At 36.0% G+C, this 24,397-nt stretch overlaps 1 protein-coding gene across 2 annotated transcripts in view; it reads right to left on the bottom strand.

The window, feature by feature from the left end:
* Positions 1 to 6,255: 6,255 nt before the first annotated feature.
* Positions 6,256 to 24,397, bottom strand: part of LOC149084783 (uncharacterized) — a 146,103-nt gene continuing 127,961 nt past the window's right edge. For both annotated transcript variants that reach the window (XM_089232528.1, XM_089232527.1), the window contains exon 4: positions 6,256 to 8,853. Coding sequence is in view for 1 of the 2 variants with exons in the window: in XM_089232527.1 (XP_089088653.1) it covers positions 8,838 to 8,853 (16 nt within the window). In the remaining variant the exon portion in view is untranslated. The remainder of the gene's footprint in view (positions 8,854 to 24,397) is intronic.

Below are 24,397 nucleotides of genomic sequence, written 5' to 3'. Positions count from 1 at the left end.
TGGTTTACGAACTTATAATTCGTTCCTGAAGTCCGTTGGTAAACCGAATTGTTCGTAAACCAAAACAACTTTTTGCATAAGAATGAATGTAAAATGAATTAATCCGTTCCTGGCACCTGGTTTCTAGTGGGAATTTTCGCAGCAGTTCCTGCGTATAACGTGAACCCAATGAAAATCATTAAAATTATATGTTACTGAAAAAGTAACTACAGTATGAAAGAGACAAAATGAAAAAGATGCTAGGACCATGTCTGTGGTTTCCTTAATCATCTATAATCCCAGTGTCAAAGCCTTCAAAATCTCTGCCCACAACACAATCTGACCACAGTATCCTCCTAGCCAAATTCATAGTTCTGTAAAATATTTGCTGCTAAGCTCTGGTAATGATAGCAAATGAAATATGCAAATGTAGAATACTAAAATAATGTTTCGAGATGTCTTGAGAATGTTAGTTTTATGCCGAAAAATTATTGTAAAACATTTTTGAGAAAGTTCTCTGAAGTAGAGCTTCTCTTGAAGTTTAATATGACCTGCTGATCCACGAATCACAGAGTCGTATTTAAGGCGTGAATATTACGCACATGAAATCAAATTCTTCAACTAACTTTTCTCTCAAATAAAAAAAAAGTAGCCCGCTACTACAGACTTCTGAAAATATCCTTTCTCGAGATTCAGTTTTTTTTTGTGTTTGTAAACCAAGACCAAGTAGTAAACCAAATCATTTTCATTGTTCGTAAACCGAATTGTTCACAAACCGAGACGTTCTTAAACCAAGGGTTGACTGTATATCCACTTGATATAATAAAAACATACTCGATATTTTTGACGAAATTTTAATTGCTATGTTTAAAATTTGACAATTCATGCATCACAATGAAGCACAGGATAACATCATAAAACATCAGCAAGCTTTTATAAAATTCTCCATGAGGAATTTGTAGTTCTTTACATATTACACCAAATCAAAAGAAAGATGTCGCTTCCACTAATAATTTGAAACGGAACACATACGAAAGCATTTATCACATCAATTTGGCGACAACATCCATTAGCAATATCTATTGGAGAATAGGATCCGACACTATAAAGGTCAGTCTACCCATAAATTGAGCTTTACGAACGGAATTCTTCCATGATAATTAGATATTATGCTGTTCTCGTAGCGTATCAAAATTCAACTTAGAAAAAAGTATTACTTAATTTAATTGAGTTCAAGAAAACTGCTGTTTTCAAACAAAATAATTGCAACAAACAAAATATTTAAAACGAAAGCCTCGAATATGATGGTCAAATTTAATCGCAAGTACCAAATCGAAGCACATCCAAAAAATAGCAAGGTGACTTTCTTTTTTGTATTGCAAATGTTTATCTGCATTTGATTGGTTGGCTGATCTTGGCATGTATAAATTTCTTTTTGTTGAATTCCACAATTTTCACGAAACGACTTCCCAACAACCAACTAAGAATATTTTTAGGATAGTATAAAACGAAGTGACGTCGGTCGAGTTTCTAATGAGTTTTCTTAAATGGGATGAATCCTGGTCCTGATTATTGATTCCCGGTTGAGCAAATTTTCACGACTCATTTCTCAACTAAATTTAATGGCTTTTCACATAATTGTTTGGGAAATAGTAGGGATTCTGCGATACCTCGGCTAACGAGGATAATAATTCGTTCTGAAATCACGTTTGCTAGCCGAAGCGCGATGTCTCCTAGATTTCTATATGGAACATCTTTCAATTCGTTCAAGGTACTGACCAAAATTTAAAGCTAAGGTTTTTAAAACACCAAGGAGGGCAACAAAAAAGACAAAATTCGACCTAAGGCTAAAACGAACAAGCTTCAACATTGCATAAATGAGAATTTACAGGAAGATGAGGTGCTGAAAATCTTTTTATCCTACACTATGTACACAGACAACATCAGTTTCAGTCTACTAAAGCTGGTGTTGACAAAACTCAATCGAGTTTGTAGGTGTGTATATCCATTTCATAGGCGGAGTTAGACTTGGAAGTCTGGGGGGGGCACGGTCATTATTGCTGGGGGGGGGCAAGATGATGATGATGTCGATTCATCTATACATATATGCATTAGATCTATCGACTTCACCTTTGATGCTGGGGGGGCACCCCCCCCCCACCCCCTCCATATCTCCACCCATGATCCCTTTGTGATTTTGTCAACACATTTCTGTGTCTGATACACGCAGATGACGAAGATAAGCTTCCAGAATATCCAGACTGTATAGTTTATAGAAGGCATGACAGCAGCAGCGAGAATACCAGTGAAACAAGCAACACCGTGACAACATAAATTATTTAGGACCACACATAAACTCAGAACACATACCCGGCATGTACCGATTCCTTAGAAATCCCACAGAGGAATGTGCACGAGGTGCATGCACGCTTGTACGATCAAGTAGTGGTAGTAGACTGTTCAACTTGATGCTAAGAGCCTTGCTCTGAAAGAACGCGTGCTCTGAAAACATAGGCTCCTTTTTTAATGCATTTCCTATTAGCGGAATCTTTCATTTTACGTGAAATGGTTCAAAAACTTTCAGAAAGAGAAGTGAAGGTACATCTGTAAAACAGGTTCCGAGGATGTCATGAGTTCATCGGGCTAGACAATACCTGGCAATACTTATGATGGTGATTGGCGCTAAAAATTCCGCTCATGACGGGGCTGTTTTATGTCAGCACGTGCTATGGGAGGTGATGAAGGGAAATAGATTTTGAAGGGGGGGATGGAACAAAAAGTTTGGGAAACTATGATCTACATCAATTAAATTTTTTGTTAGTCGAATCCGTATTTATTAGCAGAGGCAGAAAAATGACCAAAACCATTTCCAGTAGCCAAAAAATTCGTAAGCCGAGGCATTCGTTAGCCGAGGTGTCACTGTATTCCTTTTTTTCATGAATGTCTTACTTATTTTGACGTGAATACATCTTGTAAATCATCTGACGATACTGGAAGCATTCGCAAAAAGTTGCGTGTTGAAATTCTTTAAACGCTGATATCTCAGGCAATACGGAACGCAAAAATCAAAAGCAATTTATCATCAGATGCACATCGCAAACACAAATCCAATGTGTGTGTGTGTGTGTGTGGTATCACTTCGGGGTAAATCGGGAAGCTATCCATTCTTAGAATAAGACAACCATAAGTATTCTTTATGGGCATTGTATAATATTTTATCATGTGTATATATTGTTTGTAATTTGTGTTAATTGCATTTTTAATTGGGTTGCTGTATTTTTGAAACATATGACAACCATATTTTTATGGGCATCTTTTTATCAGCCACCTCGTTGGGCATTTTGCCTGTTGTGGTGTTGTATTTGTATTTGTATTTGTATTTGTATAATATCTCTCCCCGTCTGGGCACCAGGCTCGTTGCCCTGATTCGTAACAAATTGTTTTCCGCTATATCTCAGAAAGTACGCAACGAAAGTAGACGACATTGGTATCGTTTGTTAGCTATTCCAAAGACAAATAGCTATTTTAGAATTAGCTATTCCAAAGTACCTACCACGTGAATAAAGGCACAAAAATGTATTCACGTCAAAACTCGTGGCCGTGTCTATGATACACTTTAAACTCAATTTTTTTTACATATGATATCTATGAGATTTAGAAAATAAAAGTGTTATCCAAGAGAGATGCATCAAAATATATAAACGTGAGTGTAAAAATTCTATGGGCCATGAGATTTCTGTAAGGCAATTAATTTAAAAACAAACTTAGTAATATCTAGAGGAACCCCCCCCCCCCCCATTTGTGCTATCTGGGTCTGAAAGTAAAGTAGTTTTTTTTACGATTATTGTTATAATGCCGTTAGGAAAAATGCTAAGGCTAGTCAACGCTTTTCCACGTCCTCTACATTATTTGTACATTACCATGTCAATTTCAATAAAATTAAGCAAGAATATATGAGGAACATATTTTCAGAAGGGAACATTTCCCCATTTTTCGAAATGCACTTTGTAACGGTTTATGAATCTTTGGGATAAGCTCTCTCAGATTATGCAACCGGGATTATTCAAACGGGAGCATTTTTGGTAGAAATTATGGTGTAAACTTAGTCGTTTCTATCAAAAGGAGGCACATCCACCTTTTTCGTACACTTCAGTATTTTTGATTTCTCGATAACGAACACCCATAGAACCGAAAATTTTGTCCAATAACAAAAAGTGTCTGTTAATAGATAGTAAGATATTTACATTGAGTCCCATCAATGTAATTCAAAATCGTGTCCGTTATGGGAGGTTCCACAGTAGAATGATCGTGCTTCTTATGTCAATGACGACATCAGTAAAAGGATATATATATATACCTTTCAGGTCTAGTTAAAACCTTCGGGAATCAGTGGGTAACGCAGAAATTTCCAATTTTTCAGACTTGACCAGCTCAAATTTTAATCAAAGGTAACATTTCCACTAATTTTCTTTCAAAACGAAACATTTCCAAAATTCAAATGTAAATAATTCCCTTAAACATTGATCAAGAAACATAGTATTTAAATATTCTTCTACCACTCCTACATGCTAACTGATGGGCTATTTTCTACTCTTATAAATAAATGTATTTCGGAGGAATACGTTTTTATGTCTACTGTAAATTTATCAAAAGTGGAAAGTTCCCTTTTGAAAATAAGCTCCTCATATACTATGCGTTGAATCTTGGTCCAATAGCTAAATTCTCAACCGTTAATCTTAGAATTTTCTTGTTATTCTCATAATCATCTCGGAAACTGTTCAAGTAAAAAAAAAAAAATTGTAGAAGTTATAAACTTAATAGGAACCCCAGGGGCTGTATAAAAATATTAAGTTATACAGTGGAAGTTTGGTTTAGGAGCATAGTTCGTTCGTTGAATGTGCGGACCCATCAACCATTTGAACAATAACAATTAAGGCTCTATCACCATAACACGTTGTGACACATCTCTTAACCACGATTCTATCCGATTCAGCAAGTTGCCCCCAATCCCAATCTCGTGTAAACACTTCAAGAGTTTACCATGTTGGACTCTATCGAATGACTTCTGGAAATCAAGGTAAACAACATCTACATTTTAATTGCATTTTTAATTGGGTTGCTGTATTTTTGAAATATATGACATCCATATTTGTTATGGGCATCTTTTTCTCAGCCACCTCGTTGGGCATTTTGTCTGTTGTGGCGTTGTATTTGTATTTTGCTCTTACTCAAAGCCTTCGTCACGTGATCATAGAAGCAAAGGAGGTTAGTCACACATGATTTTCCCTTCCTGAACCCATGCTGATTATACGACAATGCATTATTCTCGTCTATCTACTTCACCAATTGCCTTCTGATAATAATTTCTAAAATTTTCTGCACGGAGCTCGTCAAACTCACTGGATAATAATTGGACACGGCTTCTCTACTACCCTTTTAAGTATCGAAACAACATTAGCAAGCTTCCAATCCCTTGGAACGATACCTTTAGTAACACTATTCCTGCAAATCTGTGCGACTGGCCCGGACAATTCATTAGCATATTCCCTGAGGACACTAGGGTCGATATCATACGGTCCTAGTAGAAACTATAGAGAGTAGGTTGTCTTCGAACCAGTAAATATTACAAACTAGAGTAAAGAAAAATTTGATACGCTGAAAATAGGAAATGTTTAAAACTTTATTAAAATTTTATTTATTCAAAAATTTATTTAATGTAAGGAATAATATCTTCAATACCACTCATCATATGAGGAGCTTATTTTCAAAAGGGAACATTTCCACGTTTGTTAAATTTACGTTAGGAGTAAAAAACATTCTTGAGGAATACGTTTGCTTTACAAAAGTAGAAATTAGCCCAACAGGTAGCATGTAGGAATGGTAGAAGAATATTCAAATACTATGTTTTTTGGGCAACATTCAAGCGAGTTAACACATTGTAATTTTGGAAATGTTCTGTTTTGAAAGAAAATTAGTGGAAATGATACCTTTTGATAAAATTTTTAGTTGGTCAAGTCTGAAGAATTGGAAATTTCTACGTCACCTGTAGATTCCAGAAGGTTTTAATTAGCCCAGGAAGATACCTTTACTGTTCTTTCGTCGTTAACATAAGAAGCATGATCATTCTACAATGGAACCTCACACAACGAACACTCCCGTCAGCGGATCTCCACTGACGGACACAATTTTAAATTACTTCGACGGAACTCAATGTATCTTACTATCCATTAACAGATACTTCTTGTTATCAGACAAAATTTTCGGTTCCATGGGTGTTCGTTATTGAGAAATAAAAAATACCGAAGTTGTATGGTAAAGGTGGATATGTTCCCTTTTTTGATAGAAATGACTAACTTTAAATTGTAATTTCTACCAAAAATATTTCCGTTTGAATAATCCCGGTTGCATAATCTGACAGAGCTTATTCCAAAGATTCATAACCCGTTACAAAGTGCCTTTCGAAAAAAGGGGAAACGTTTCCTTTTGAAAATAAGTACCTCATACGAAGATTTTTTACAGCTGGCGGATGCGAAGATATATTTAGGAAAGAGAGAAAATTCAACTGTCTTTCCCGCAAAGACAGTTGAATTTTCTCTCTTTCCTGAATTCAGTTGTTAAAAATCTTCGTATGGACAGCGAAGAGTGACATCATCCTCGGATAAATACCTCATTTATGTACTTCTACCATCAAGTTTTCAGATTATTAGTATTGATTGTTCATGAAATATCGATTGAAACGTGACATCGAGAGTAAAACAAAATCTGATGCAATATATAATTCTATCTTTGATTAAAAATATTTAACAAGCGCTAATTAAGAGATTTTTTATTTCATCGTTAAATTTTGAAAATACCGCTGAATAAACAATATGTTACCGCTCGAAGTCATATTTTCCCCTTATTGATCGAAAAGAATAGATCAGAATATTATGATGGAAATGATTCATGGTTCTAACATTATTCCAGTTCATTCTTGTTACCGTTCATATTGTAAAAAAATAATAAACCCCCCCCCCCTCAAATAATCTTCCATCCAAGAAGATGTTTTGTTGATATTGTCGAAAACCTCTTATTGCTTTTTCGTGCTTGCTACATAAAATTTTATCGTATATAAAAGTAATGAAATATACATAAATTTTCAATAATGTCATATTTCATCATAATACGAATGATACAAAAAACTAAAAAAATATGTTCGTTTACTCAGTGTATCAATATACATACATGTATTGCTACGAAAATGATGCATCTTGTACGCGAAAAAAATTAGCCGACAAATTTTTAATTGATACATTTCAACTTCTTTCACCAAAACCAATTATTTTCAGATATTTTTGTATTAAAGCTCACGCATGGGAAACAATATCATATCGTATTGATAAATTTATTACTGGTCAAATGAATGAGCAGGTTTTTCTTTTTTTTGGGTTTATTTTAATAATTCAAAGGTTCAAAGAATATTTGAGGTAGAATTACAGTATATTACTGCGTTCAAAAAGTTTCAAAACTCATTTTATCGCGAAAGAATGAATACAGTTTATTTGATTTTGAACCGGTTTAATTGATGTTTCCTTCGAAGTAAATTCTAAATACCATGTGCAATTTATGCATTTTTGCCATTGTTCATACAAAGATGTAAATGCGGATTGCAAGCCGTTTTTTGTCACATACTCCAGTGCCTTCGTCGTTGTTCACTGCATTTCTTCGGAACCTGAGAATAATCAACCTGAGTCAAAACATTGAATATCACATTCCGATACTTCTACAGCCAGCTTATGCCCCCGATCTTGATTCACGTGAGTTTTTCCTTTTCCTCGGATAAAGAATTCGCTTAATCGGTAACGATTCTCAGGTTCCGAACAAAGGCAGTGAACAACGACGAAGGCACTGGAGTATCTGGCAAAAAAAGGCTTGCAATCAGCATCTTTGTATGAACAATGGCAAAAATGCATACAGTAATTGCAGGTAGTTACTTCGAATGAAACACCAAATAAACAGGTTCTATTTGTACTCATTCTTCCGTAATAAAATAAGACTCGGAACTTTTTGAACACATAAGAGTACATTTATTTTGATTTCAGTTTTCCCCTGTGTCTTCAATCTGATTCTTAGGATGTATTTATCTATTAACGAATGCTTTTACTTTCTATAATTTCCAACATATATCGAGAAATTTTTAAATTCTAATTCCTCGAATAGATATATAAACGGGATGTTTCTTAAACTTTTTTGTCTAGTTGAAAACTTCATTTTGAGGTTAACAGAAAGAAAAAAGTTGCTCGGAAAATCGTCTCATTACCTAACTGCAAAACAAGTTTTTAGGGGGAACACGATTTTGAGAATAGAATTGACTGGGATCAAAAACATCCGAGGTCAATTTATCAAAACCTGCCTGGTTTCATCTTATGGGAATTGCAACCTAATAGCAACTATTTCCTGGTTACACCAACGCCCAAATAATTCATTTCTCTAATCTCCGGACTTTGCTCACAAAGAGCTTTTGTCTTAAATTTGCCAGACGTCAAAATTTTGATTGTGGAAAAATCTTCATCATTGATTTCAGAGCATCCGATTATACTTTCAAGATCGTAGGTTGTACACGTTCCTTGTGCTCACGAGAAAGAGAATCGCAAAATTTCCAGTAGGGGTGTTCCTACCAGAGAAGCTTTTCCTCTCTTTCTTTTCCAAGAGTCTCAATTTCTGATGACTCCTCGTCTAAAGGCGATATCTTTGACATTGGCGTCTTCTCATGTAAGCTGAACTAAACATCATGAAACCAGCGAGGTATGAGAATTCTTAAAAGGAGTCGACGTCAATGCGGAGGACCACAAGACAATAGGATGAAAAGACTACGCTTGTCAAAGAGTCGTTTCCCTGCAAAGAAAACGCAAAATATTACTAAGCAACAGGATTATATTTAAATAAAGATACCGAATGATTCAATACCTATTGTCTCACTTTAACAGCGTTACAAAATCTCAGCCGAAAATGGGGAGAAAAATTAGTGAGTGTCAAAAAATTCATTTCGCGATTTCTCTCTTAGTATCTTCAGTACAGTGCGTATTTCTGTATAAATGCTACTTACGCTCCTGTGATATAACGTTTGGTGATGGTTTCATTCATTTATATTTAAGAGTAGGCATATATATGTTACGGTAAATGTGATAAATCCGGTTATTATGCATAATCGGCTGAGATATGCATAAAGTCTGATTAAATAAATTTACATAAATTAATCACTTCTACCGGCGATTATGCATAGTACCCAAGCGTCGTTAGTAATTTAATAAGTACTAAAAAAATTATCACTTTTACCGGCGATTATGCATAATGCCAAGCGTCGCGTCATTGGTAAACGTGATAAATCGTACTATATGATATACACTATAATTCATACGCGCGCGCGCGTGTAATGTATCATTATATTGAGGTACGATCGTAAAATTTGTTATCATTGTATTGAGATCCGATTATATTCATCACGTATGCTAGATTCATTTGGAATTTTTTCATGTTTATAAAATTCACCAATTACACTATGGTATTATGCATAATCACAGATAAAGGCGATAAATTTCGACAAAGTATTTAACAAATTTGCCAACGACGCTTGATTATTACGCATATTCACCGGTAAAAGGTTAAAATTTAGTCATGAGTGCATTTAGGGGGCGAACAAAAATTTAAATAAGAAAAAATGTTTTGATCAACCCTGTATCAGAGAAGCTGCAAATAATTTGTAAGTTTCACAAAATGTTTTACCTGCTGTAAGCAATTTTGTGAAAAGTACGTGTATTTTGACAAAGATATCAATTATTCTAATAAAACTTCTAATTTTCATCCCACGTTTTTTGATTATATAAAATGGCGTTTCAAACCAAAGTTTACAAAACTTATAAATAATTTGACAATATAAAAATAACACATTATATACTGAAATTTGAAATTAAGCCATTTGATATTTTATGAGATAAAAGCATTCAAAGTAAATGACTTTTCAGTACGCGTGCACGAATAATATCTGAACTTTATTTTTCATAATTTGATTGCCAACTTTATATAGAGCAACTTCGGTGAAAATAACAGTTGAATATCATGAAAAAATAGAAAAATATATAGATGATACAGTGAGCTGTATACTCCAGTCAGTTAACTTGCTGAAAGTAGCTGGATGATGAGATGCTTTCCACAAGTTGACGTTTCGATTATATTGTCATATTATTATTTCGAGAATAAGCGTTCGCGGCATTATGCGAATGAGCGAAGATGCGAGTCTGATGTTACTATAAAAGAGAAATGCTTGATCATAACACGTATGTATTTTCACGAACAAATGAATGTGTTTCTTCTAAAAATTTTAATTTTCATCGCATGGATTTTGCTTATAACAAGTGGAGTTTTTACAACCAAAAATCTTTCATACTCACTCAGAACTTGACAAAGTACAAATTACACATTATACTGAAATTTGAAAGGAAACCAATCGATGTCCCATAAGATATGAGCATTCAAAAAGAAGTAGTTTTTAAGAACGAATGGAAGATTTAATTTTTTTTTCCTACTTTTTTTTTTTTTTTTGATGGTCAACTATACAGGGTGATTCAAAACTCAACGTACAAACTTTTAGGGGAGGTAGGAAACACAAAAACAAAACAGAATCACATAGGAATGTATGACCGGAAACCCCAACCTCATCAGCTGGAGGGTAAACGAAGATGCAAAAATGACAAGCCAATAATGGGTGGAAAAACACTTTATTTAGCGATACTTTACACAAGGACAGTTCGTGTACACGTTCAGTTTCATAACAAGTACTCAATGTTCTTACCATCCACAGTTATGCACGCTTTACAATGGCGACGCATTGATTGTCGAACCCTTTCACAAATACCCGGCATTTCGTGGACTGGAACGCAGATTCTTGCGACGAGGTCGGTGTCAGAGTCAACGGTCATCTCGTAGACGATGGTTTTCAGCCCTCCCCCCCCCCCCCCACCACAAGAAGAAATCCAGGCTAGATAATTCGGGTGATCGTGGTGGCCATGGGACGGGTCCACCAGGATAAAGCGTGCATAACTGTGGATGGTAAGAACTTTGGGAAATTGTTATGAAACTGAACGTGTACACGAACTGTTCTCGTGTAAAGTATCGCTAAATAAAGTGTTTGTTTTTCCACCCATTATTGGCTTGCCATTTCTACATCTTCGTTTATTCTCCAGCTGATCAGGTTGGGGTTTCTGGTCATACATTCTTATGTGATTCTGCTTTGTTTTTGTGTTTTCTACCTCCCCCTAAAAGTTTGTACGTTGAGTTTTGAGTCACCCTGTATAAGTTGGACAATACATCTGGCAATCAAAAAAATTATGAAAAATAAAATCTATATAGCATCAGACACGAGTCTTCACTTATTCGCATAATGCTGTCGGATTATTCTCGAAATAATCAAATAACAGAAAATAATCACATACCCAATTTTTAGAAAATCACTTTATATAAAAATCATTTTTTATTTCAGCGAGTTTCGAAATTACAGCTCACAATATTGCTTTCTGAATTTTCACGACATTCAGCTGGAATTTTTATACAGGGTGATTCAAAACTCCACGTACAAACTTTTAGGAGAAAACAAAAACAAAACAGAATCACAAAAAAAACCCATTTTTTGTGCATAACTGTGGATGGTAAGAACTTTGAGCACTTGTTGTAAAACTTAACGTGTAAATGTACTGTCCTCGTGTAAAGTACCGCTAAATAAAATGTTTTCCACCCATTGATGGCTTGTCATTTTTGCATCTTCGTTTATCCTCCGAGTGGCATGGTGGTAAGATGCTCGTCTACCATCGTGATGGTTGTTGTCAGGGTCCCGGGTTCGAACCCAAGGGAGGATACGGATATGATATTTTCCCTAACTATATATATAACTCGAGGTGACCACCGATAGACAGCGCCTTCACTTCCAACTCATCTCACTAATGGCAGTAAATTGCAATATAGCGATATGGCCAGAGTTGGTGTTTGGTGAAGTAGCTGATGAGATTGGGGTTTCCGATCATACATTCCTATGTGATTCTGTTTTGTTTTTGTAAAAACCTCCCCTAAAAGTTTGTACGTTAAGTTTTGAATCACCCTGTATAGAGCAACTTTTGTGAAAATTACAGTTAAATATCATTTAAAAACGAAGATTTTCCACAAATGGTTATTTTCTGTCACTTGATTATATCGAGAATAAACTCGCAGCATTATGCGAATGAGCAAAGACGCGTGCCTATATAAGAGAAATTACGCTGGTATATTATGCTAGAAATTATAATAGTATCTTATACTAGAAGTTATGCTAGTATCTTATGCTAGAAATTATGCTAGTATCTTAGGCTAGAAATTATGCTCGTATCTTATGCTAGAAATTATGCTGGAGTAAATTATGCGGCCTGTATGCTAGGTACCCTTACAGGCCGCTACACACTACTCTGACGTGGGACCACGTTACGTCAGAGTAGTGTGTAGTGGCCTCAACATGCATGTATGATGTCAAAATGAAAAACTGAATTAAATAATTTGAAGACAAAAAATAATCGAAATATCAATTTTTGGAAAATCTCTTATCATCCAAACAATATCAGGAAGTGATTTGAATACAGCTCATTGTAATGACTATATCTTTCTGTTTTTCTATGATATTCAACTGTAATTTTTATAAAAGTTGCCTTATAAAGTTAACAATCAAATTACAAAAAAATAAAATTGATATCTTACGCGCATACGTACTTGAAAATTGTTTTTTTTTAATGTTGATAACCCATGGAATATCGAATGATTTCATTTCAAATGTCCACATAATATGTGGTTTACATTGTCGAATTCTTTGTAAGTTTCATCAAATTTGGTTTAAAACTCCGTTTTTTCTAAGCAAAAACATTCGCATCTTCATTTCCTGAAAATACATTCTATTTTCACGAAAATGCAAACAAATATGAAATGACATATTATACCTGAAAATAGCAGGTAAAATATGTTGTGAACGCTAGAAATCATTTTCAGCTTTTTCTGATAGAGGATTGATCAATTTTTTTTTCTTATTTAATTTTTTATCGGTCTTCTAAATGCACTCAGGACTAAATGTTCACGGGGAGTCGTGAATACAAGTATAGGTTTCACATGACCAAAATTTCAGAATAATTGATCAAGTATTTTCCTAGAAATTCGAAAATTACGAAGTTCAAAGTGTCCAATGTCTATACAGTGTATTTATGAGTTTACTAACTTACCACAATCTTGAGCCACAATGTGTCTTCCGGTTCTGTTACATGGTCTGCTTATATTATATAATTAAATGTTTTAAAAAAAGTCAGAAAAAACGGCTATTCAATTTATATGCTTCAATTTTATAAGTTTCAATGGTGTTTTTATTTTTCGTTGTGATATTAGCTTTTAACATGTGCAAGACATGGAACTACGAGTACAAAAAACATAAACGAATGTTTGTTTTGTCAAAACGATCCAAGTTCTCGAAAATTTTAATTTCAAGAATTTTTAAAATTTTGCGGTTGGTAATAATTTTAAAAAAGGAAATAGATTTTGAAGGAATTTATGAAAAACATGAATTTGATAAAGAGGCAAACGAAAATTTGATAAAGAGGTGAACGAAATTTTATTATTAGAAACCAATTCAATTTAAAAACCAGCATATTATCTTTGATTAGATAGATGTATAGTACTGTTGCTATATTTTCGAAAAGAAATCTGAGCTAGAAGCTCGAAAAAGATAAAGTCGGTGCTTGTTAACTGAAGATCCACTTTTATGTGAAAATTTTTGCACTTAATAAATCTTCTTTCAACTAATTAAACAAACGACCGACACATTTCTATTTAAAGCCAGGTTTTCCTAGAAGCAGGCTTTTACAGAACGTGCAGCGTGAAAACGCTGATTGGTCAAAAAAACCTGAATTTCAGGCTTTTAACCAATCAGCATTTTCACGTTGCACACGGCGCAGAAATTTTACACCTAGGAAAACCTGGCTTAAAATCCTGCATAATAATATTCAAGAGAGACTATTTTGTAGCCAAACTTTCAATCTGAAACCTTCTGACAATCATAAAAATAGTATAAAGTTACATAATAAATTAGTGAAAAAAATGCAAAATTTTTCTATGGTCTCAAATGATCTCTCAACTTGTTCAACATCGTGTTGTTGAAATTATCAAAAAAAAGTTGTCCGTATAATTTTATTCCTTTTTTACGGTAAGTTCACGCCCATCATCCTTCAACTATTAGGTTGTTGCAAATGAAACTGCTGTTTTTAAGGATGATTAAAAAAGATGAGAACAAAAATAATAATAATACCTGTGTTCAGTCAAAGTTATCTACAGCAGCATCAATGTGTTGCCAACGTGCGACAATATTATTTAGGGGGAAAACGGGGGCAAATGGGACAAGACCAAATTACAGTATTCGTTTTGTTTTTTTCAAATACAGTAAAACATCGTTAAGTCGTCACTCACGTTATCGAAAAATTATGACGGCTCAAGTGGAGCTTAAGTGAATTGCCATCAGCTTTAATGAGCAATATTGTGAAAATTGTATAATTTTAAAGTAATATAAAATTTATTAAAGTATGGATAAAAATTATAATATTAACAAAACTTATAAAATACAAAAGGAAAAAAAAAGGTTTTTTTTACCTTTTTTGAGCTTTTAGCATTTTAATTATTATGGTAAATTACACTGGTACACTTATCAGTAATTCATAATGCAAATAAAAGGTAAACTGAAGACGGGGCCCAATATTGATCACGGGGCCAGGGATCAACTTGTCGGGGGGGGTCACTAGGCCTCAACTTGGGAAAAAATGTCGGGTTTTTCAACAAATATATTTTGTTTAAATTTGAAACCCTAAATTAGTGAAGGCCCATGCAGAAATTACGTTCTGCTCGAACAATATCTAACGTTTTAAGAACTTTAGTATTTTTTTAGTCGTCAAATGAACTTCCTCAGTGTAACTTTCGTTATTTGAGCGGTTCCGTTTCCGTACATAAAGATATTACGGTCACTTTTGAACATATATATCAATGCTGCTATCAAGTTCTTTCTTTAAAGAAAGCCATAAAAAGCCATAGAAATAATATTTTCCTCGCTCTCAAACTTTTTCATAGTGACGAGTTAACCGAGATTGGCGACGAGTAAACGAGGGTATATTAACATTGTTATCTACGAAAGCTAGACGAAACCGAAGAAAAATGACGACTTAACTGGAGTGAGGAGTTATTAGGATTACGACTTACCGAGGTTTCTGCTGATTTCTTTCACATCTGAACGACAACAATCAAGATGTTGTCATTAATAACAAAAGGTAAACCATTCCTGATTATTAGAGAAAAGGAAAGACGAAAATCAGTTTTTCACCCTAAAAAGTAAGTGATTTTTTTTGTTTAAAAATTATTTTGAAAAATTAAATTTTTCTTCATATTGAAAAAGGTACTGCTAATTGGTGTACATTAAATATTTCACTTTTCATAAATCTCAGTTAAATTTTCTTGTGATAAACAGGTGTTGTTCAGATTTCAAAAATATGAACTTTCAGCCCTCGGGATCTAATGCGATAAGAGTACAGATTAGTTTGCATAACAAAGTGTTTTCTCTCAAGCAAGAATAAAAACATGAATATTCGGTTGTGACATCAAAGCTACATAGCTTAACAACGATTGGAGAACTTGAAAGCTTCAATTTCATTATACTTCAGTTTGACATAGAAAGTAGGCATAGAGACGCCTGAAAACTCGCCTTTTTTACTCCCAGACCACGTAGTCGGAAATACGGGTTAGTTAATGATAATCACAACAGTACTGACGGGGAATTACCCACCTGTGACTTGGATGGCTTCTCGATTGACACTAAATCACCGGGCAAAACCTTACAGCATACTCCAGTCCAGGACGAACTAAGCCTCGAAAAAGAGGAAGAATGACTTTAGGAGAACGCGAAGAGACCGTTTTGAAAATGAGACCAAGCATTCTATTCGATTTTTTGACAACCGCTGAACAATGTTCAGAAAACTTAAGTCGCTCGTCAATGAGAATTCCCAAATCGGTGACTCTAGTTGCATCCGGGATAGTGACACCATTCAACTCGTAAGAGAACCGTTGGTTGTTCGAACCAAAATGAGCGACCATGCACTTATCTACGCTAAACGTCATGCTCCATTCATTTGCCCATGCTGCAATCTTGTTTAAGTTGGTCTGGAGCAACTCCCTATCGCTTTCATTCCCGATTACCCCCATTAGCTTCACATCATCTGCGAATTTGCTAGTAATTCCATCGATACCCTGATCGAGTTTATCGATAAAAAGTGAAAAAAGTATGGGGCCAAGGACACTTCCCTGAGGAACTCCACTTGTGACGTCTGTCCAACCAGAGAATTCCCCGTTCACCATAACTCGTTGCGACCTATCTCTTAACCACGATTCTATCCAATTCAGCAAGTTGCCCCCTATTCCAATCTCGTGTAAACGCTTCAAGAGTTTGCCATGTTGGACCCGATCGAATGCCTTCTGGAAATCAAGGTAAACAACGTCGACATTTTTGCTCTTACCCAAAGCCTTAGTCACGTAATCATAGAAGCAAAGGAGGTTAGTTACACATGACTTCCCCTTCCTGAACCCATGCTGATTATCCGACAATACATTATTCTCGTCTATCCACTTCACAAACTGCCTTTTGATGATAATTTCCAAAATTTTCGAGAGGGAGCTCGTCAAACTCACTGGACGATAATTAGACACCACTTCTCTACTACCCTTCTTAAATATCGGAACAACGTTAGCCAGTTTCCAATCTCTCGGGACGATACCCTCAGCAACACTACTCCTGTATATCTGTGCGACTGGCCCCAACAATTCATTAGCACCTTCCCTGAGAACCCTGGGATAGATATCCCAGGATCATCCCTATCATTGTTTACTGATAAAAGAAGGGTGTTGAAGAAAGCGATAAGGGATAGTAAAAAGCAAGTTGAATCTAGGTTGGCAGATAACATTGGCTCTGACCCAAAATCATTTTTTCGATACGTCAATAATGGATGTAAAGGAACAGTTGGCCACCTCTCGATAGGAGGCTCTAGGGTACAGACCAATGTAGGCATGTGTAGTGCTTTCAATGACTTTTTCGCGTCGGTTTTTAATGGAGATAATGATATTCGATATACGGGTGTTGCATGGGGTAATAAAACCCTCAACGATATTCAAGTGGAAGATGTGGAGGTCCTGAATCTTCTAAAAAAATGTATGTGCAAGCAAGGGACCAGGACCAGATGATATCTATCCCAGGGTTCTCAGGGAATGTGCTAATGAATTGTTGGGGCCAGTCGCACAGGTATACAGGAGTAGTGTTGCTGAGGGTATCGTCCCGAGAGATTGGAAACTGGCTAACGTTGTTCCGATATTTAAGAAGGGTAGTAGAGAAGCGGTGTCAAATTATCGTCCAGTGAGTTTGACGAGCTCCCTCTCGAAAATTTTGGAAATTATCATCACAAGGCAGTTTGTGAAGTGGATAGACGAGAATAATGTATTGTCGGATAATCAGCATGGGTTCAGGAAGTCATGTGTAACTAACCTCCTTTGCTTCTATGATCACGTGACTAAGGATTTGGGTAAGAGCAAAAATGTCGACGTTGTTTACCTTGATTTCCAGAAGGCACTCAATCGGGTCCAACATGGCAAACTCTTGAAGCGTTTACACGAGATTGGAATTGGGGGCAACTTGCTGAATTGGATAGAATCGTGGTTAAGAAATAGGTCGCAACGAGTTATGGTGAACGGGGAATTCTCTGGTTGGACAGGCGTCACAAGTGGAGTTCCTCAAGGAAGTGTCCTGGGCCCCATACTTTTTTCACTTTTTATCGATAAACTCGATCAGGGTATCGATGGGATTACTAGCAAATTCGCAGATGATGTGAAGCTAATGTGGGTAATCGGGAATCAAAGCGATAGGGAGTTGCTCCAGACCAACTTAAACAGGATTGCAGCATGGGCAAATGAATGGAGCATGACGTTTAGCGTTGATAAGTGCATGGTCGCTCATTTTGGTTCGAACAACCCACGGTTCTCTTACGAGTTGAATGGTGTCACTATCCCGGATGCAACTAGAGTCACCGATTTGGGAATTCTCATTGACGAGCGACTTAAGTTTTCTGAACATTGTTCAGCGGTTGTCAAAAAATCGAATAGAATGCTTGGTCTCATTTTCAAAAAGGTCTCTTCGCGTTCTCCTAAAGTCATTCTTCCGCTTTTTCGAGGCTTAGTTCGTCCTGGAATGGAGTATGCTGTAAGGTTTTGGAGACCATACCTACAGAGGGACATAGACTTGGTTGAAGGGGTGCAGAGAAGAGCTACGCGTGTCCTTATTGGCACACAGGGCTTGAGTTATGAAGAAAGACTTCATTTTTTGAATATGTTTACATTGGATGAACGCAGGTGTCGAGGAGATATGATCGAAGTGTTCAAAATTTTCAATGGGATGGATAGGATGGACCATGAACTTTTAGTACACCGCCAATCGACTGCTTTTACAAGGGGACACCAGTATCGATTGGTGAGGGACAATGCAAGGTTATGGTGTCGGAGGGAATTTTTCTCTAATAGGGTTGTTAATAAATGGAATAGCTTACCCCCGGGGGTAGTAAATTGTAACACAATTGACACGTTTAAAAAGAAATACGATAAACATGTTGGGGTAATTCGAGAAGCTATCCATTCTTAGAATAAGACAACCATAAGTATTCTTTATGGGCATTGTATAATATTTTATCATGTGTATATATTGTTTGTAATTTGTGTTAATTGCATTTTTAATTGGGTTGCTGTATTTTTGAAACATATGACAACCATATTTTTATGGGCATCTTTTTATCAGCCACCTCGTTGGGCATTTTGCCTGTTGTGGCGTTGTATTTGTATTTGTATATCCATTCTTAGAATAAGACAACCATAAGTATTCTTTATGGGCATTGTATAATATTTTATCATGTGTATATATTGTTTATAATTTGTGTTAATTGCATTTTTAATTGGGTTGCTGTATTTTTGAAATATATGAAATCCATATTTTTATGGGCATCTTTTTATCAGCCACCTCATTGGGCATTTTGCCTGTTTTGGTGTTGCAGTTGTATTTGTATTTGAAAAATTATGCTAAAATAATATTTCATAGTGTTTATCAATTTTTTGGGAGCATTATTCTTGCCCTATTAGACTCGGGGTCTAAGGGGAGAAAAGGGTTGATGGTATGGAATTAATCATCATGGCAAAAGCAACTGAAATTATTTGATTTGAATATTTTATCATATAAACATAGAGTTTCTCAACCTTTCTGAAACCAAGAACTAGTAAAATATCTGAAACAATTTAACGGACCATTTGTGTCCCGTATTATGCGACATACTAGTAATTTTCGTTGTCCCGATTTTACTTAAACATTTGTCCCGTTTTTCAACGATACTTATTTGAATTTGTAATAATTACTAATAATTATTACAATCTCATCATGAAGATCCAGGTTCGAATCCCGTTTGCGACACAATGGTAGTCGGCTAGTCGGTTTTCTGCGGTTCTCCAACATCGAGGCGCGAGTGCATATAGAAAAGCAAAGTGTGGACATACGAAAGAGCAAAGTAGTACAGGGGACGGAAATTTAAGAAAAAAAAAGAAACGGTGTAAAAATAAAAAAGATGACATTCAGTAATGAGGTGGAGGCGGTATACAACACATGCGATGGGGGGAGATCACAGAACATTCAAAACACATCATTGCATAAACAAAAAAAATTGGAAAGAAAATCGAAAAATCCTATAAGGTTACGCCTATTTCATTCAAATATCTGTATTTAATAATATGCTACAAGCGTTGAAAGATTGGCGAAGTTCAAAATCCAATTGTTGCCAAAATTTTGAATCGCCATTTTCACAAACACCCTTGTAGCTACAATCGGTCAAATTTACCAAAAACTTGTCCATCACACTAGCTTTCGAAAGAGCTTACGATAAACCATATTGGCGTTCTGATTCAGGAGAAATTTAGCCTCTTGTTTGCAATACATCATTAAAATCAAGCGTTTGTCGAAGTAGATATTCGACGAAAATTCGGAATTGTTGGATACAGATTTTGGTGACAGTTTGATTTTGCAGAAAAAATAGTATAAGGTGACATTACCTCTATTCCCAGGATATCTATATTTAATGGCGGGCTACAACCGCTGAAAGATTTGTGAAGTGAAAAATCGAATATTTTTTGTGTCACCTACTAAAATTATTTCGACGAACGCAGATTTCAGTGATGTATTGCAAACAAAAGACTAAATTTTTCCTGAACTAGATCATCGATATGATTTAACGTAAGCTCTTTCGAAAGCTGGTGCGAAGGACAATTTTTTGATAAACTTGACCGATTGTAGGGGTAGAAGGATATTTATTATGAAGACACCAACTAATAAGGCAAATACACGAAAACACAAAAAATGGTAATGAATTTGAACACCAATGAGTGTCGTCTTCAGAGGAAAAATATTTAACCACTAGTTATACGCTGACTGAGTTTCCCACTTGGGTTGAATACCAAGTCTTAACGCTCGGTTGCTCAGCGGAAAAAGTACGTCTGTTCACTTCAAACGTCGTGGTCCTATCAACTCGATAGGACAGAGTTGGGCTCATGTTCCACTTAATCTTGTTTATCATCTCCTCTCATTTGGCAGAACATGTCACGTTCACCCTGTATAAAAAATGCATGAGGTCGCAGAAAAATACAAATATTAAGAGACTATAGACGCAAAAATGTAAAAATGCCCACGTAGGTTCAAGAACATACATGTTAAGTAACTCTGTCACTCTCTATTCTATGCCCTTATGTGACACCTTGGGAGCCACCAGCGACTATGGGAGAAAGTCCGAGGCGTCATCGTTGATAGTGAAATCTCCGGCATTTCCATGCTCTGGCAACGTTTCTTTGGGGGGGGGGGGAGCTGTATCGCCTGCTGCCTCGTCCGATCTGATGGAGGAGAGACCCGGACACTGGGAGCGTGGTGGATCTGTTCTCCTGGCAACGGAAGGTCGCTTATCATGAACTTGCTCCAAGTGACCTCAAGAAATCTCGTGATATCCCCCAGAGTCTTGGATGATCTTTGGTCCCTCACCATCCTCCCACTTCTCGATCAATTTTACCCTCAGTTTCACCAAGTGAAAACGGCTTGTCTGCGGGCAGGCAGTTGCGTAATGAAGTATGCTGCCCAGCATAGATATTTACCATAGCTTCTCTTTTCAAACAGCTCCAGGTAGGTTGGGATTGGACAATTGTGAGAGAAACAGAATTTTTTCCCATTCCACTTGTTTCAGATTAACCCTGGGTCTCCGAATCATCCCAGAACCCCTGCCACTTGTCAACGTCCTTTCACAGAAAGATGCGGAAACCCTCAGATATGTGCTAACTCTTGGAAAAAGGACAAGTAGAATTATATAGGCCTATCATTCTACTTGTTGGTAAAATAACTATTTTCAAATAAAAATTGCTGCAAGAAAAAAGTTGTCAGTTCAGTCGACCTGCAATTTTTGACTAAATAAAAATATTATTTAATCAAATTACTTTCGTTTTCCAAAACGGTACATTTTTGTTAAAATTCGGACGTATGGTCTGGCATATATTGAAACTATCTGTTATTTGTACAGACTTTCGGCGTCCCCGTGAACGTTAGTGCTCCGCGATTAACTTTTTGCCTGAAAAGTGCTCCGTGACCTAAAAAGTTTGGGAACCACTGGTCTATAGCATCGACTCTTTCATCGAACAAAGTTCATGAACTCGCGCACTATACGTCACCAGCTGTGCATACGCATTCCATTTGCGAGAAGGAACCGATTACAGTATTCATTTTTATGTCGGGCTGAATAGCTTTCCATCCGACCTCGTCTGTCACCGACCTACGCGTTATTTTGCAAAATACTATCAACGTTTGACATTTCGAGTTTCTTGATCAGATACCCATTTTAATTTAATGCCCCCCCCCCCCATATATGTACATTGTACAGTATTTCATTATTTGCTCCTCTTGTGTTTTTATCGTGCTTTTTTTCTTTCCCGCAATGTAAGTGCAACCAGCGCCTTTTGTGGATGTAAACAAATAAATAAATACCAAAATTTATTATCTCCACTATGAACAGTAGTTTTTCGTATTCTTGGAAGCATCAGCTCCTCTCCTGATAAATAACATTTGGGAGGGGTTTCTAGGAAAAAAAGCACCAATATGATCGAAAGTAGTTTCGAAATCACTTATTCACTTAAAACAATCTTTTTTTCTCAAAAAGAAACGTCAAAATCCAAGTGAAGAAATTCCAGGTTTTGACAAAATATCTTCAGAATAATAAAATTTCTTCGAGCGGGCAAACTTAATTTCTTAATCTATTCCCATATTTGTTTACATCTAGCGAGACAGAAATGAATATATATTTTTATGACATCAATTAATATTATATGATTACGAAAAATATTTGATTAAAATTAGATTAATCAATTGATTTATCAATCAAAAACTTTTCGCTTAACCAGTTAAAAATTTCAATCGATTCCCAGCCCTGATAAATATAACATAAGTATAATATAATAAATATAACGTAATCAAATATTCAGCCACTAACAACAAATCTATTATTCGATTTGTCTTCTGTATTCGTATGTATTCGTAAAAACTAATCTCATTCTGAGAAGACCATATGAAACCTTTAAAATTTCTATACATGAAAAGAGCAATTTCAAAAACACTTATTTAGTTCCGAAAATGTATAACCCTCTACACCTTATGCACAACCCATTTTTGACTGACGATGCGTTTGCGTAACGCTTTGTTTAAAATTTTTTTCCAAATATTTTTTATTCAAATTTTTATATGAAATGAACATTTAATTAAAATATCTAATGAGTGTGTCATAGTATTTTTAAAATTTATTTACAATGAAATTTAAACTAAGACAATTAATTTCCATTAATTAGAAAGTTAATTAATTGACAATTTACATTAATTAGGAAGAAAAACATGCTAAATTAATGACCAATTTTTTTAAACTTGTAAAGTACGTTATGTACGTAGCCAGTCATCATAGATAAAACAATTGTGCGATTTGGACATGAATTGTGAGAGCGGTCAAAAATGGTTAAAAAGTAAGAACTATTTTTTCCAAAATCTTACAACGATTTCTAACATTAAAACAAAATTTACATTTGGAAAATTCAGTTCAAAATGTCATTTTTTCTCAGAAAACTCGCAGATAGGTTCCCAAATTCCCCGTCGCATAGTTTTTTTATCTTTCTTTATTTATTTTTCTTTCTGCCATGCTTGCCATATTTTATATATTCATGCATGCTTCTCCTTAAATTCAATATTTGATTACGGTACTTTTCTCTTTTACCACAATTAAATCTGATCTACACTTAAATTTCTGTCTGCCATTCCATTGAACATTTTTGATAATGTTGAGGTTAGTATGGATAAACATTTCACCCATTCACAGCAGGTACACTGCTCAAAACAATTAGGGGAGCACATGGTTTTAACAAAATTACGCAAAGATGTATACCGATAAGTAACATAAAATGAATCATCCATAATTTAAAGCCTAGCAGGAAACGGAAGAAGAAAACTTCATATGCAAATCAAAGTTCATGACGTCAAAAACCAGAAAAAGGAGATAAGGGCAGAAATCGGGATGTTGCAGAAACGTCTGTTTTACTGCCGTAACTGTGAAATTCGATTGCGCAGTATTTTTTTTTTGAGACAAGGTGACTTGAGGACGTCTAAACAACGTGATTTACCGGAATCCATGGCATGGCGTGTTATAGGCAGACTGGAATCCGGGCAAACACAACGTAGTGTCGCGGACGCTGTTGGAGTCACCAGAAGTGTTGTTGCAAGGCTGTGGAATCGATTCCAAGAAACAGGAAATGTTAGACGTCGACCAGGGCAAGGTCGGCCACGCGCCACTACAGCAACTGATGACCGGTATGTACGGTTAACAGCCCGTCGAAACAGAACAGAGAATGCTACGCAGCTGCAAAGACGGTTGCTCTTGGCAACAGGACGAAGGGTGTCCAGCCAAACAGTACGTATTCGCCTTCATGAGGGAGGGCTCTATGCACGTAGGACAATGGTCTGCATTCCGTTGACCTCACGCCACCGTGCGGCCAGAAGAAGATGGGCTGCTGAACATCGAGATTGGGAGCAACACGATTGGAGCCAAGTGCTGTTTACAGACGAGTCCCGATTCAGTCTGGAGTGTGACACCCGACGTGTTCTGGTATGGAGGGACAGGGACACTCGAAATAACCCCCCATTCGTTCGTGAAAGGTCACAATACAGACGAGCTGGTTGGATGGTATGGGGTGGAATCAGCAC

This window comes from Pholcus phalangioides, unplaced genomic scaffold, assembly GCF_987345545.1.
Source record: "Pholcus phalangioides strain wild (caught in Gottingen) unplaced genomic scaffold, Ppha-v1.0 ptg000007l_1, whole genome shotgun sequence".
Lineage (NCBI taxonomy): Eukaryota > Metazoa > Arthropoda > Arachnida > Araneae > Pholcidae > Pholcus > Pholcus phalangioides.
The sequence above is the reverse complement of the archived record's forward strand: the minus strand, read 5'-3'. Positions and strand labels throughout refer to the sequence as shown.